Here is a 14859-nt window from a genome sequence, read left to right as displayed (position 1 = left end):
GGACAGCACCCTGGGCCAAAGGCAGGCGCTAAACCGCTGAGCCACCCAGGAATCCCCAAGATACTGTTTTTTAAAAAGAAGAAATTTTAAGACACAATCTAGGAAAAATAATTTGTAAAACTCACCTGATAAAGAACTTATATTCAGAATATAAACAATTCTTACAACTCGGTAAGAAAACAAATTAATGGATATATAGCTGCATCTCCAAAAACATTCAAGAACATCAACATGTAGTAGAGGAATGTAATAAGATGCCACTACATGCCTATTAAAATAATTATAATCATAAAATTGAAAAAAAAAACAAATGCTGATGAGAATGCAAACAAACTGGAATTCTCATACATTGTTAGTGGAAACACAAAATGGTTATAACCACTTAGGAAAGTCAACTTCAGTTCATTACAAAGTTAACCATGCAACTACCATATAACACAGCAATACAATTCCCAAGGGAAATGAAAACTTATTTCCCCATAAAGACTTGTATGTGAGTGGTTAGAGCAGCTTTTTCCTTAATGGTCAGAAACTGGAAACATCCCAGTGTCGATCACTTGGTGAATAGGTAAGCAAATTGTGGTATATCCGTACAACTGAATACTACTCACTCCACAGTCAAAATGAAGAAATTACTGACACACACAACAATATGGGGGATTCTCGAATGCATTAAACTAACTGAAAGAAGTCAACACACTCCATCATTGCATTTATATGTCAATCCAGAAAACAGAGAAATTATAAGGAAAGAAATCAGATCAATGGTTGCCAGAGCTGGGTACTGAGGGAGAGGTGGAATGCAAACATACCCAAGGCAACTTTCGGGGGTGATGGAAATTTTATCTTGATTGTGATCATTATACTTACTGTGTATATTTATCAAAACTAATCAAACTTATATACTTAAAAGAGGTAATTGTTCTTATTGAAATACAGTTGACATACATTATATTAGTTTCAGGTGTACAACATAGTGATTTGACAATTATATACATTACCAAATGATCACTATAGTAACTGTAGTTACAATCTGTCACCAAAGTTAATCACAATATTATTGATTATATTCCCTATGCTGTGCATTTCATCCCCATGAGTTTTTTATTTTATAACTGAAGTTCTAACCTCTTAATTCCCTATGCCTATTTTCACCATCCCCACACTCCCTCCCCCTCTGGCAGTCAACAGTTTCTTCCCTCTATTCATGAGTCTGTTTCTGGTTTTTATGTTTTCTTAGCTTCCACATACAAGTGAAATCATAAGGCATTTGTCTTTATCTGTGTGGCTTATTTCACTTAGCATAATAGCCTCTAAGTCCATTCCTGTTGCCATTAATGACAAGATTTCATTATTCTTTATGGCTGAGTAATATTCCATTATGTATATATATCACATCTTCTTTATTTATCTGTTGATGTACACTTAGGTTGCTTCTATATCTTGGCTATTATTAACATTGCTGCAATAAAGATAAAAGTGCATTTATGTTTTTGAATTAATATTCTGGTTTTCTTTGTGGAAATACCTGAAAGAAAAATTACTAGGTTACATAGTATTTCCATTTTTATTTTTTTTTAAATCACCATACTCCATTAAGGCAGTACTAATGTGTATTCCCATCAACAGTGCATGAAGATTACAAAAGGGATGATTTTGTATATGTAAGTTATGTCTTTAAAAACCTGATACTTTTTTATCTTTTAAGATTTTTTATTTATTCATGAGAGACACAGAGAGAGACAGAGACACAGGCAGAGGGAGAAGCAGGCTCCATGCAGGGAACCCAACGCAGGACTCGATCCCGGGACTCCAGGATCACGCTCTGGGCTGAAGGCAGGTGCCAAACCGCCAAGCCACCCAGGGACCCCCAAACCTGACACTTTTTTAAATGCAGGCTGAGTAACACAGTAACTGGTCCCAAAATCCAGTAATTATATCCCTAATAACAAATCAAAACAGAGGCAGGCAATGACAGAATCAGACAAACATAAACAAAAAAGTTCTGTCCAGTTTAGGAGCTTCAGTGCTGTGCCTTAAGTCCAAACAGGAGAGGCCCACCTACCATCTCCCAGGAGTGATCTTAAATAAACAAACAAACAAACAAAAAAAAAAAAAATCCTTACTAGCACTGAGGATTTTTCTTCTAAAAGAAAATGGAAAGGGGCCGCTGAAACAAAAAGTAGATGGATCTGTTTCAGAACTTCCCACCTGGTTTTCTGGTACCCTAGGTAGTTCCACAATTTGCAAGATAAAATAAACTTTGAAAAACAATTCTCTCTCTCCCTCACACAGAGAAAAAAAGTGAAAAGAACAGATACCAAATATAACCAAAGTGGTTGCACTAAATAACAAGACTATGGAGACTTTCGTTTTCCTTGTTTTGCTTTTCAGATTTTCCCATGTTCATTCTTTTTTTTTTTTTTGGCTGGGTACAGTATACTTTATTGATGGTACATGACAAGGTAGGGCTCCCTACCTCCCCTTCCTCGGGGTCTAGGATGTAAATTGGGGGTCAGGAGATTCTCAGTGTGTTGGGGGATTAAGTTGGGGCAGGGACTCCCCAGCAGCTGAGGGCCTCTCTCTTCCTCTTGTTCTTGCTGGGGTTGGTGGTCCAGGAGGCTCTTACTCCTTGGAGGCCATGTGGACCATGAGGTCCACCACCCGGTTGCTGTAGCCGCAGTCATTGTCATACCAGGAAATGAGCTTGACAAAGTGGTCATTGAGGGCAATGCCAGCCCCGGCGTCGAAGGTGGAAGAGTGGGTGTCACTCTTAAAGTCACAGGAGACAACCTGGTCCTCAGTGTAGCCCAGGATGCCCTTGAGGGGGCCCTCCGATGCCTGCTTCACTACCTTCTTGATGTCATCATATTTGACAGCTTTCTCCAGGCGGCAGGTCAGATCCACAACTGACACATTGGGGGTGGGGACACGGAAGTCCATGCCAGTGAGCTTCCCGTTCAGCTCAGGGATGACCTTGCCCACAGCCTTGGCAGCGCCAGTGGAAGCAGGGATGATGTTCTGGGCAGCCCCTTGGCCGTCACGCCACAGCTTCCCAGAGGGGCCATCCACAGTCTTCTGGGTGGCAGTGATGGCATGGATGGTGGTCATGAGGCCCTCCACGATGCCGAAGTGGTCATGGATAACTTTGGCTAGAGGAGCCAAGCAGTTGGTGGTGCAGGAGGCATTGCTGACAATCTTGAGGGAGTTGTCATACTTCTCGTGGTTCACACCCATCACAAACATGGGGGCATCAGCAGAAGGAGCAGAGATGATGACCCTCTGGGCCCCGCCCTTCAAGTGAGCCCCAGTCTTCTCCATGGTGGTGAAGACCCCAGTGGACTCCACAACATACTCAGTACCAGTATCACCCCATTTGATGTTGGTGGGATCTCGCTCCTGGAAGATGGAGATGGACTTCCCACTGATGACAAGTTTCCTGTTCTCAGCCTTGACTGTGCCATGGAATTTGCTGTGGGTAGAATCATACTGGAACATGTACACCATGTAGTTGAGATCAATGGAGGGGTCATTGATGGCGACAATATCCACTTTGCCAGAGTTAAAAGCGGCCCTGGTGACCAGGCTCCCAATGCAGCCAAATCCGTTCACTCCGACCTTCACCATGGTGTCTCGGGGATGCGGCTGGCCCTGCACCAGAAGATGCGGCTGTCTGTCGGACGGGGAGGAGCAGAGAGCCTCCCATGTTCATTCTTATAATGATCTTATTTGCTCATGTAATAAGAATGGGTTTTTTTAATGAAAGAAAGGTCAGAACACAAATGATAATTTGGAAAAATATTTGCAATAGGACAGATGAATCTATGTTCTTCAATATGTAAAAAAAGTACTTAAAATCAGTAAGAAAAGATTATTAAGTATCCAAAAAATCACAAATAGACAAGAACTGGAAATAAAATACAAATTGCTTATAACCATATGAAAAGATGGTCAACCTCACTAGTAACTAAGGAAGTGCAAACGAAACCCACTTAGGCAATTAAAGAAGTTTTGTGATTTAAAACATTCGAGCAGTTGTGAGGTATGGCACAATCTTTTGTGTAAACTGTTATGCTGTGTCAATATTGTATCGGGGCACTTTTAGAAATATGCATCAAAATTTTGAATGCACACAGCCAATAACTCAGCAATTCTAATTCTAGGAATTCGTGTATTGGTCCAGGTACAGAAATATTTGTAATACATACACAGAATCCTGTATCAGGCTCTTCAGTACCAAAAAGTATAAACAAATTAAATGTCCATCAATAGGGGACTGGTTAAACAAACTATGTGAAGTCCATACAATGTAGGAGGGAGATCTGCAGGAACTTCTATCATACGTGTTCAATATCCACAATGAAATAAATAAAGTTTCAAAAAATAAAATAAAATAAAATAAAATAAAATAAAATAAAATAAATCAAGTTTCGAGACAGTATGGAAAGCATTCTCCTCCTGTGTTTAAAAAAAAAACTTTTTTAAAGTACACACAAGTTTGAACATGCATGGAAAGGTACTAGAAGAAACACAAGAAAATGTGTTACAACACTAGGTAGAGAAGTTTTTGTATATCCTTTGAAGTGTTTCAAATTTTACCATGTACATGTATTAGCTTTTATAACCATTTAACCTTGACTAATAACGTACTGTACCTTGGTTTTCTACTTTGTAAAACAGTAATACGTGTCCAGCCCATCTCAGAAGGTAATTGTGAATACTAAATGAGAAAATACAGATGCATGAAAGTGATTTGTAACCGTTATAGAATGTCGCATAAACGGCATAAAAGTTATATATTATTGCTAATCATGATTTTTTTAGCAATAGGTAATCATTTTATGACCCAGGGTTTATATTAGATAGGTCTGAAGAAGATTTAATTATTTAAGGTGAAAAGATAAATGAGAAATAAATGCTAAGAACATAGCTATAAAATGTATTACTGAAAGAAGGATTTTGTATTGTTTTGTTTTTAAGGTCAGAGAGGAAAACTTAAAAGGGTCAAGGAAAACATACAAAAATCCACACAAAAGGCTTTTTAAAAAATTTCTGTGCTAGATAAAAATTTAATCTATAACATTTTTGAGGTCCTTAAAAATGAAGATAAAAACATCACATGAAGTTCCACAGGAGCCTCATAATTAAAGGAGAGTCAGTTGAGGCCAAGGTGATCCAAAGAGAAATATGTTCCCTCCATGCTGAGTGAATTTTAAACAGGTGTTTGCAGGTATCAATAAAGCTAATGTTAAGAGGAAATAGAAAAACAACGAGACCTCAGAGTATTCAGCAGAGACTGAAATTGCAACAAACTAACCCCCTACACTCACTATTAAAAGCTCATTAACTCCCAGCTGTTCATCCATTAGGCTGAGAAGAAGAAAAAGCGCATGCCCTAGCTGTCACATATTTATACCAGAGGTTTTCATCTCATAAAAAGGAGAGAGGGGGAAGATAAGGAGAAGATAACAATCATAATTATCTCACCAGGCTGTGGAGAAAGCTGTGGTAAGTACAATAAACCTCTCAGGCAATAAAGTCAGATGAATGTCCAACGTCTGCCATGTAAAGAAGAAAGAAGGGCAAGAAGGTAGATGCCCAGTGGCATCACAGTACTCGTCCTTGAGCCACTTACAAACCAGAACCCCGTGATTCACCCCAACAGGTCACATCTAATCTACACTACAAGCAGAAATACCTGCAAATAAAATATTTTTCACCAAGCTATTCACTATGGTACACAGTCCTTGACTACAACATTAAATTAAACAAAAGAGGGCATGGGAGTACAAATCAGATTTAAAGCAATTTGTGCACAGACTATTGTTTTACTTAAAGAGGAATGGAATGGAGCTGCTTGTTGTTAATAAAGCTTCTAGGTACATTCTCAAAATCTGGCAGACTGTAAAATGATTTCAGCACACAGGTGTTGTGTTTGGTTCAGGGATCCTAAAAGAATTTTAATTTCTCAGTTGTCAATATTTAAAAGTCAAGATATTTAACTCAGTGGTCTATCTCCAGCTTGCCTGACAAAATTGGAAGATTGCAATGCTAGGCCTGCAATGGCGTATTTCTATTAGAGACAAATCTTAGGTATTTGAGGGTTTTACTCCTGTTAGATCCCCAAAAGCATAAAAATTTAAAAATACAACTTTCTCTATATAAATTTCATACTATGGTGTAACAGATGGCTCTTCTTTCATGCCTCTCTTTCACTATGATCCCTATGATCCCTCTTCTTTCACAGCCTCCCTATGATCCCAGCCTCACCCATCTGGCCGAGTTCCTACATCCCTTAACCACTCTTCTCTCTCACTACCTGGCCACACTGGCATCCTTGCTCCTCCTCAAATATGCCAGTCACCTTCTGACTGAGGACACCTGCACTTGCTGTTTCCTCACCTGGAACATTCTTCCCCCAGAATTCATCACAGCTGGCTCCTTCACCTGATTCATGTCTTTACTCCCACATTCTCTTAGAGAAGTCATCCTTGACCACCCAATTTAAAAGTCCACCTCTGATCTCGACTTTAGTTCTCCCTGTAGAACTCATGAAATCTGCTATACTTTTTTTCAGATTTATTGCTTATTTATTGTCTTTTTCTCCCTTCAAGAGGGCAAATATTTTTTTCTTTTGTCTACTGCTCTATTATCAATTGTCTGATGAATAACAGTGCCTGGCACACAGTAGGCACTGGGAAAAAAAAGACATCAAATGAATTAACTTTCTCATCAGAAAACAAAATAAAAGCACATACACAACACATACCCATATACGATTATGAAACCATGATGACTTTATACCTTTAAAATGAGAGTAGAATTTATTGTAGGCCTAGAAAAAATGCTGAAGAATATTTATTCTTCATGCTGAAGAGAACTTCTATCAGAGAGAAATTTGGAACTTTATCAGTAAAGAACAACCGAAGTGGTGAATGACTAGATACATATAGTCTATTTTTCTCCTCTTTCATTTTAGAAAATTATGTATGACCGTTGAAAGCAAAAATTATCACATCATCTACTGGGGTTCTTAATGTACACATATTTAATACATTTGACAACTATAATATCAAGGAAGTAGGATAAAGAGATTTATATGCTTGTAAGGCTTCTATGTTTTGCTTGGTGTGTCCAAATATTAACTTTAAAGTAGACTAAAAAATTAGATATGTATTTCTTAAGCCCTAGATCAACCATTAAAAAATAATGCCAAGAAATATAACCAAACACCCAATAGATAACAAAGTGTTAAAATTTAGGCAAAGGAAGGCAAGAAAGGGGACAAAGGAGCAAAAAGCAATGGTGACATACCAAAAACAAAAAAAAAAGAAAATCCAAATAACTAAATGATAAACTTAAGTCCAAATATTACGTGACATTAAATGTAAATGACCTAAGCACACTAATTCAAAGACAGAGATTATCAGACTGAATAAAATAAGAGTATTTATAAATTTTAACAAAAAAAGAACCCTTCCTGTGTTGAGGGAAAAGACCATGCTAATTATAGTCAGGTCACTTGCATTACACAATCGATTCTCAGGTAGAAGTTCAGTGTCCCATTCAAATGGACAGGGGAATTCCCTGAATTAATAGTGTAAATGACCTAAAATTAGACATGAGTCCCGAAGTTATCACCACCAGGGAACAAACAAACAGCGCCATAATAATAAAGTAAAATGGCTGCAACCATTGTATCTGCAAACTTGGGGCAAAATGGGGGAGATTAGAAGCCAGAAGCAGCAAAAAATTTAAAGGATCTCCCCCACCTTTTGTAGCAGCTTAGCATTAAGAAAGGAAAACAGCAAGACTCAGGAAACCTACTTTGACAAATTTTGGCAAATTTTGCCTCTGGCATCCATGCTCACTTCCAACAAGCACACTAATTTACTTTTGAAGTATTTTTGGTCACCCCCAATATGTGTAGTAGTTTAGCTGGAGGACAAGTCATTTAGCTGTGTAAGAGATGGAGACTCTTAACAGACACATGTAACTCAAAGAGGAAGGAACATGGCAAAACCAGATCAGTGTGGCTGGAAGCATCTTGGTCCACCCTAATGAACTGACTACACATAGCCCAACGGCCACTGGTCACACTGGTCTTGCTCTCTGTTCAATGCAAGTGTTGTAGGATGAACTGTAACCACCAAAGAGATATAATGAAGTCAGTACCAATGAATGTGATCATATCTGGAGACAACATCTTTGCAAATGTAATCAAGTTAAGATGAAGTCTAATCTAAATGACCTGTGTCCTTGCAAGAAGAGGAAACCACCAAGTAAAAACACACACCCAGAGGCTGACAGTGGAGGTAGAGACTGCCCTATCAATATGTTGATTTTGGACTTCTAGCCTGCACACCTGTGAGAGAAAAAATTTCTGTTGTTGGAAGCCATCCAGCTCGTGGTACTTTGTTAGGGCAGTCCCAGGAAACTAACACAGCAAAGGACAATATTTCTCTTTGGAATGTAAGATCACTTGAAGAAGGAATAGAAGAAAAGATAAAGCTTTGTTTCCATTAGAAGAACTGAACGCCCAAGAAAAAAACCATTCCCTGCCTCACACACCCTCTTTTTTTAAAAGATTTCATTTATTTATTCATGAGAGACTCACAGAGAGAGGCAGAGACCAGGCAGAGGGAGAAGCAGGCTCCCTGCCTCACACCCCTAACTGATGCAGGGATCTCAAGCTTAAAAGGCTACAGAATAAATAAGAAGCACAGCCATATAACCTAAATAGGGAAACAAATGAAAGCTCTGTCTTTGTGTAGCAGCAACTTCTTAGTTCTGGAAATACTAAACTTCTAGTAGAAACAAGAAATTAAGATTTTGATGTGTATATTTTTCAGATGGTGAAACACTGTGCAGGCTGAACACAACACCTAGTTGGGCCAAGCACAGCCCACAAGCTATCAATGTAAATCCCTTCTGTTATTAACACCCTGTACCCCAACGCAGAGATTGAGATTCTAACAAACGCTGGCAAAACTGGCAAAGAACTCATAGTACCTTCAATATATAACAGCCTACAAGTGGATTTCACCAGTTGTCTGGATTTTCTGAAGTTATTAAACAATCTTAATTTTTCTTAGAAACATGCAACAATATCCATCTTTGCAAGCTCATTTCACCCATAGAATGAAATGCTGGACAGATACCACATTATTCAATAGTACTTACCAACGTTAAGAGGTCAATGGACAAAAAACCCTTAGCTCATCATTAGTGGAGGGAAATTATCAATTATCAATGTCATCTCAATTTTTTGGTTGAGAACATTAGCTATCATTACACACATGGACTCAACCACTGATAATCATTTTTTCCATGAATGAGTCAAGGGAATTTTTTTTGAGAGACAGAATTGAAATTTCAAAGTTGGTGCCACATATCCCAATTTCATGGTCTGGGACATGGCCTGTGGATCAACATTTTTAAGGCTCCCCTGGTGATCCTAGCATGTAGCAAAGTTTACAAACTTGGAGCGCCTGGGTGGCTCAGTAGGCTGAGGGTCTGCTTCTGGCTCAGGTCATGATCCCAGGTGCTAAGATCAAGTTCCACAATGGGTTCCCTGCTCCATGGGGAGTCTGCTTCTCCCTCTGGCCCTCATCCCTGCTCACGCTCTCTCTCTCTCTCAAATAAAATCTTTTCTAAAAAAAAATAAAATAAAAAAAGTTTGCAAACTTGTACAACAGACAGTAGAATGAAGGACTTTTTCTAACACTTGGATAGTAGTTTTTATTTCAAATTCAAAATATAATGTACTTATATCCCAAAAATAATCCCTTCAAAGCTTTCAAATTTTCAGAAAAACAATCAGATTGATTTACACTATCTCTTGTCCTGTTTTAGTTGATGAAAATCTTCTAGGTTACTAGATTCATCTAAAGTTACCCATGTTATTTTGTAATTATTTTTCTTCACACAGCAATAATTTTCATCTTAAGTATTTTCAAATTAACTAGATTAAAAGAATACCACTTAACTATGCACAAAATGTGTTCTGATGATAGATAGAGCTTTGCTTCTTTTCCTAATGAAACTCAGACCTTTCATCTTAAATTCAAGCAGAATCTCAAACACTAAAATGAAATGAGTTTGATATTTTCCTATTTCTATTAAATTGATGGCCATCTACGCACAGGTAAAAAGCCTCCTCATTCTCTTCATTATCCCTGTACAGCTGCACTACTACTTCTGTGAGATCAATGGGTTATATTGTCTCTTAATAGTGGGATTACATTTTTCCTATATCTCTGCTGTTATTATTCTTGACTTCGTAAAGCATTTCAACTTTGGCAGGCAAATACAGGCAGTTAATCGCTCTGATTTCAGGGAAGGAGAAACCGACTTATCCAAATCCTACACTGGGAGATAGATCTTCGAATGAAATTGTCTGATTCAATTCAGAAAAAGAAGCCAGTCCACTGGCCTGACCCTAACATTTACTAAATAAAAAAAAGAAGGATGGACTATTGTTTTTAAATTCCACTAAGCAGACTGCCTAATTAAGGGAACAGAAAGCCAATAACCACACTTAGGTGATCATTGGTCTACTGAAAAACACTCTCTGTTTTAATTGCTTGCTTGTAATTCGTTTCAGGGTTTGGTTTTGCAGCAAACTATATCTGATAAGCAATCCTATTTGGTGGTTCACAGCTAGGCAGCCCAATTCGGAAATCCAACTGCCACTTCTGCAATAATTAGTCATAAAGCTAAATGGCAAAAATGGCATTTTAATTTTAAGCTTATATTTGAGCAAGAGAACATTAAAAACATTTAGCATAAACCAGTGCTCTCTCCTGTAACAGTTAGCTGAACTTCATGGAAAGGAACAATTACAATCTTTTGCAAAAGGAATGAGACTTTGAGCCAGTTCTTTTAAAAAGGAAGCTGCCATTTTTATTGCTGAGCTTGAGTTATGGATTTTAAAAATTGCATCACGCATGCAAGTTTAATTCACTCTGTAACGATGAATCAAATGCAGGCACATAAAGTGGGATTCCAAATCAGATAAAGTGAAATTCAGAAAACACCATCTCTTTACCTGCCGATCTATAAAATAACTCAAGATGTAGCCTTACTGTGTTTAATGGCGTAATCAAAAAATGTGTCAAGACACTGGAATTGCGAAGCTGCTTCACTTTACACCCTGTCCCCGATGACTCATTTAAAAGTGGGCAGGTTGTCAGAATCGATGGGACATAAACACCTTTCATTCCCTGAGGAGCTGCTAGGATCCTGACCTGTGCTACCCCCCCGTTTTTTCAAACTCCTCTCTTTGGAATACAAGGTTTTCTTAAAAATTCCAGTATCTTTTACCAAGCTTTGGTAGGCATAGGATGATTTATTTTGCATTGGTGAGAATATGTAACTCATATTAGAAGGAGTCATTTGTCCATGAATACAAGCTAAGGAAAGATGATTTCTACTACTTACCCCTTCCTGGAAAACTAATCATTAACAGGAGCTATTTGTTTTCAACCCTGGCTCTCTGCATTCTTTCCCTTAAAATTTTAAAAAGCCGTGGGTATATAGGATGGCTGAATTTTACTCATGTTAAATACATGCTTCATTATTACAAAGCAACCAAAAATGACTTTAAGGACTCTATCAATTAATGGAAAGTCACAGGGGCATCTCCGGTCTCAAGATGATTTTGTCTCCTTCTCCCCTAGTTGACCACAAGCGTGCTCTCCTACTTCGTTAACACTTCCAAATCACTTCTTTCCACTTTCCATGGCTCCCTTCTTTCCTCATGCTTCTTTCAAAATTCCACGGTATGTATTGATCTCAGTAGTGAATAGCATAGGCCTATCTGCAGATATCAGCACCAGCAACTGAAGGCCAAGAATATCTTTGTCAATCTTGGCAGGTGGAGGGGGCGAGATAAATACATATACTCCAAACTTCAGAAAGCACGAGGTAACCCCGTTAATGAATGTGACCCTGAAATTCTGATTCTCTTCATTATTTTTTTTAATTTTTTGATTCTCTTCATTATTAATCATCATCTACTGGGATGCCTGGATGGCTTAGTGGTTGAGCATTTGCCTTTGGCTCAGGTCATGATTCTGGGGTCCTAAGATCGGGTCCCACATCAAGCTCCCCCCAGGGAGCCTGCTTCTCCCTCTACCTATGTCTCGGCCTCTCTCTGTGTGTCTCTCGCGAATAAATAAAATCTTTAAAAAAAATCATCAACTTACCACCACTAAGGCAAAGAGTAGTAGAAATTGGCTCCCTCAAAATCAAAGAGGAAAAACAATACAGTTGAAATGCTGAATTAAATGCAGATACAGTTGAAAAGAACATATTCTTCCAAGTGTTATAAAGCCTAAACTAAGCCTTTGCTTTTGAATCATGTTTATGCTTCGCTAGCAAAATCACCATTAATTTTGAAACCTTAAATTTCTAGTGCTGTAATTGCTTCACTGGCATTTAAAAACATGCTTGGGTTTTTACAGCCATTTGGACAAAGCTACAGGTAACAGAGTAAGCACAAACCTACTTTTCTGGCAGAAAAAAAAGTATGTTTCTTTGAATGTGGAGGTTACTAAGGAATTATAGCAAGGAGCTGAAGGAAGTGAACTTACAGTGGAGGCTGGTTTTCTGATGTGCTTTTGCATCTCTTGTTTAGACAATAAAGACATATATGTCAGTCCATGAACTACAGAATAAATTCCAAAGGCTCCCTTTTTCAAAAAGTCGGTACTTGAAAACTACTGTGCCTCAGACGCTGTTCCAGCACCAGGGATATAGTTCTGAGCAACAAAGACATGGTCCCCCTTCCCCACAGAGCCTACAATCTTTCCTATGCCATTCACTCGATGAATCTGAGAGCAACAAGGGACATCACAACACTGTAAATCGTCAGTAGAATTACAAACCATTTTTACCTATGTGCATACACATTTCAAGGACTGAGGCCAAATAGTGAAGTCTCAACATAAGACTATCAAATGCATCATGGCAGAAGGAACCAGGATGTACAGATTTTATTTTTCAGGTGGAACTTTCTGAAACAGGGAAGTTTGGGGCCAAGTTTATTTGAAAGGAAATGAGCATGGAATACTATTCTATGTATAGCAAATTGGTGCTGTGACTTAGTCAAACTTAATCAGGTGGCAAAATTGACAAGAGAATAGTATTATTTAACTGGATGGGACAACAAATAAGTTGTCCAAGGTGTTAGGCAATAGTTTCTTGTACTTCTTGTACTTCGTGACCCTCTGTCTTACATTTATATTCTGGAGGGGAGATTGCAAGCACACACAAGTTAACTAATCATGCTTCCCTCTTCTCCCTCACCTCTCACACTCAGTAGTCACCCACAGTCCTGATAATACAATTTCCTAGCTACCTCCCAAATCCATCATGACTGCCACACAGCTGGCCACAGATTTCTCCCCTCCTTTTATCTATGTCCTTGTATTGTGACTTTGTAGCTTCTCTCAGCAAGAGGTGTTATCTGTTCTACCCCCTGAATCAAGGATGGACAACTATGACTTACTTTGACTAGTGGGACATTAGCAAACATTTGAGAGGCACTTTGTACATTGGGACTTGCTTCTTGCTGTTGTGTGAACAAGTCCAGCCACCCTCTCACTCAGCCAAACCAAACCAACCAATCTCAGACATGTAAATGGAACCATCTTGATCATCCAGCCCCTAGCTCACCTGCTAAATGACCAAAGACACACAAGCAAGCAAATGCAAAGCAAGCCCAATCAAACTCTGTTGATTGAGCCTGGCACAAACCAACAGAACTACCAAGAATTTCAAGCTAAACAAATGGCTGTTGTTTTAAGTCATATGTTTGAAGCAGAAGCTTCTACATCAACTTACTCATCTCCTTCTTCTGCCATCATAATTTCTTACCTACAATATTATAACATTTTCCATTTTGCCCTCTCCAACCCACTATCCACAGTGCATCCAGAACATTCTTTCAAATTATATATATCAAAGTGTATTATGTGAAATATATGTATATATGTATTACATTATATATGTATTATATATGTGTTATATAAAAATATATATTATATATATATTATATAAAAAATATATGTATGTGGGGCACCTGTCTAGCTCAGTTGGGGGAACCTGTCACTCTTGATCTTGGGGTTATTAATTCAAGCCCCATATTGGTGTAGAGATTGCTTAAAAATAAAATCTTAAGGGGTCCCTGGGTGCACAGTGAGTTAAGCATCCAACTTTTGTTTTCGGCTCAGGTCATGTTCTCAGGGTGGTAAGATTGTGGCCCATATCAGGCTCCATGCTTAGCACAGACTCTGCTTGAGATTCTCTCTCCTCCTTCTGCCCTTACCACTTGTGCACTCACACTCTCTTTCTCTCTCTCAAAAAAACAAACCTTTAAAAAAGGTAAAAGTTTTAAAAATCAAATAAAAATATATGTATATAAATATATATTTTATATGTATATGTATACATGCATAGATATACACATATATATACATATACACACATACACAAATATAACATATGTATTTGATGAACAGACTCAGTGGTATGTTGCAAATGTTTAACAACCATCTCAGAAGCAAGAAGAGTGATTTGTGGCATTTCCAATTTCCATGGTATAAACAGTTCTCCAGGGTGGATTTTAAGCTACCAATGGTTTACCAACTTGCTTGCCAAAGTCTTACAAAGTGAACCATCAGCTTTCACAAGCCAGTATACAATGCAATCTAGTACAACACTCACTCTTCCCTCCTTACAACTCTTAGTGGATAAAACCCAAAATCTCCAGATTAGTTTTTAGCTACCCAAACAGATTCGTGTATACCAGAAGTCACAAAATAGACACAGAAACACTTCAGCTAGAATTTTATT

General features: G+C 38.2%; 2 protein-coding genes across 4 annotated transcripts in view; both read right to left on the bottom strand.

Moving 5' to 3' along the window:
- Nucleotides 1-14859, bottom strand: part of TAFA4 (TAFA chemokine like family member 4) — a 173509-nt gene that overhangs the window by 56758 nt on the left and 101892 nt on the right. The window lies entirely within an intron of this gene.
- Nucleotides 2503-3627, bottom strand: LOC140611196 (glyceraldehyde-3-phosphate dehydrogenase-like). Its single transcript, XM_072788061.1, has one exon. It carries the CDS (start codon nt 3625-3627, stop codon nt 2626-2628), a length of 1002 nt encoding a protein of 333 aa, XP_072644162.1. The 3' UTR covers nt 2503-2625.

Source organism: Canis lupus, chromosome 19, assembly GCF_048164855.1.
Source record: "Canis lupus baileyi chromosome 19, mCanLup2.hap1, whole genome shotgun sequence".
Classification (NCBI taxonomy): Eukaryota; Metazoa; Chordata; class Mammalia; order Carnivora; family Canidae; genus Canis; species Canis lupus.
This window is presented reverse-complemented; position numbering and strand designations above follow the sequence as displayed.

Bases quoted from the DNA above. Each gene is read 5' to 3' on its own strand.
- LOC140611196 (XM_072788061.1), bottom strand. From the start codon at position 3,627: ATGGTGAAGGTCGGAGTGAACGGATTTGGCTGCATTGGGAGCCTGGTC.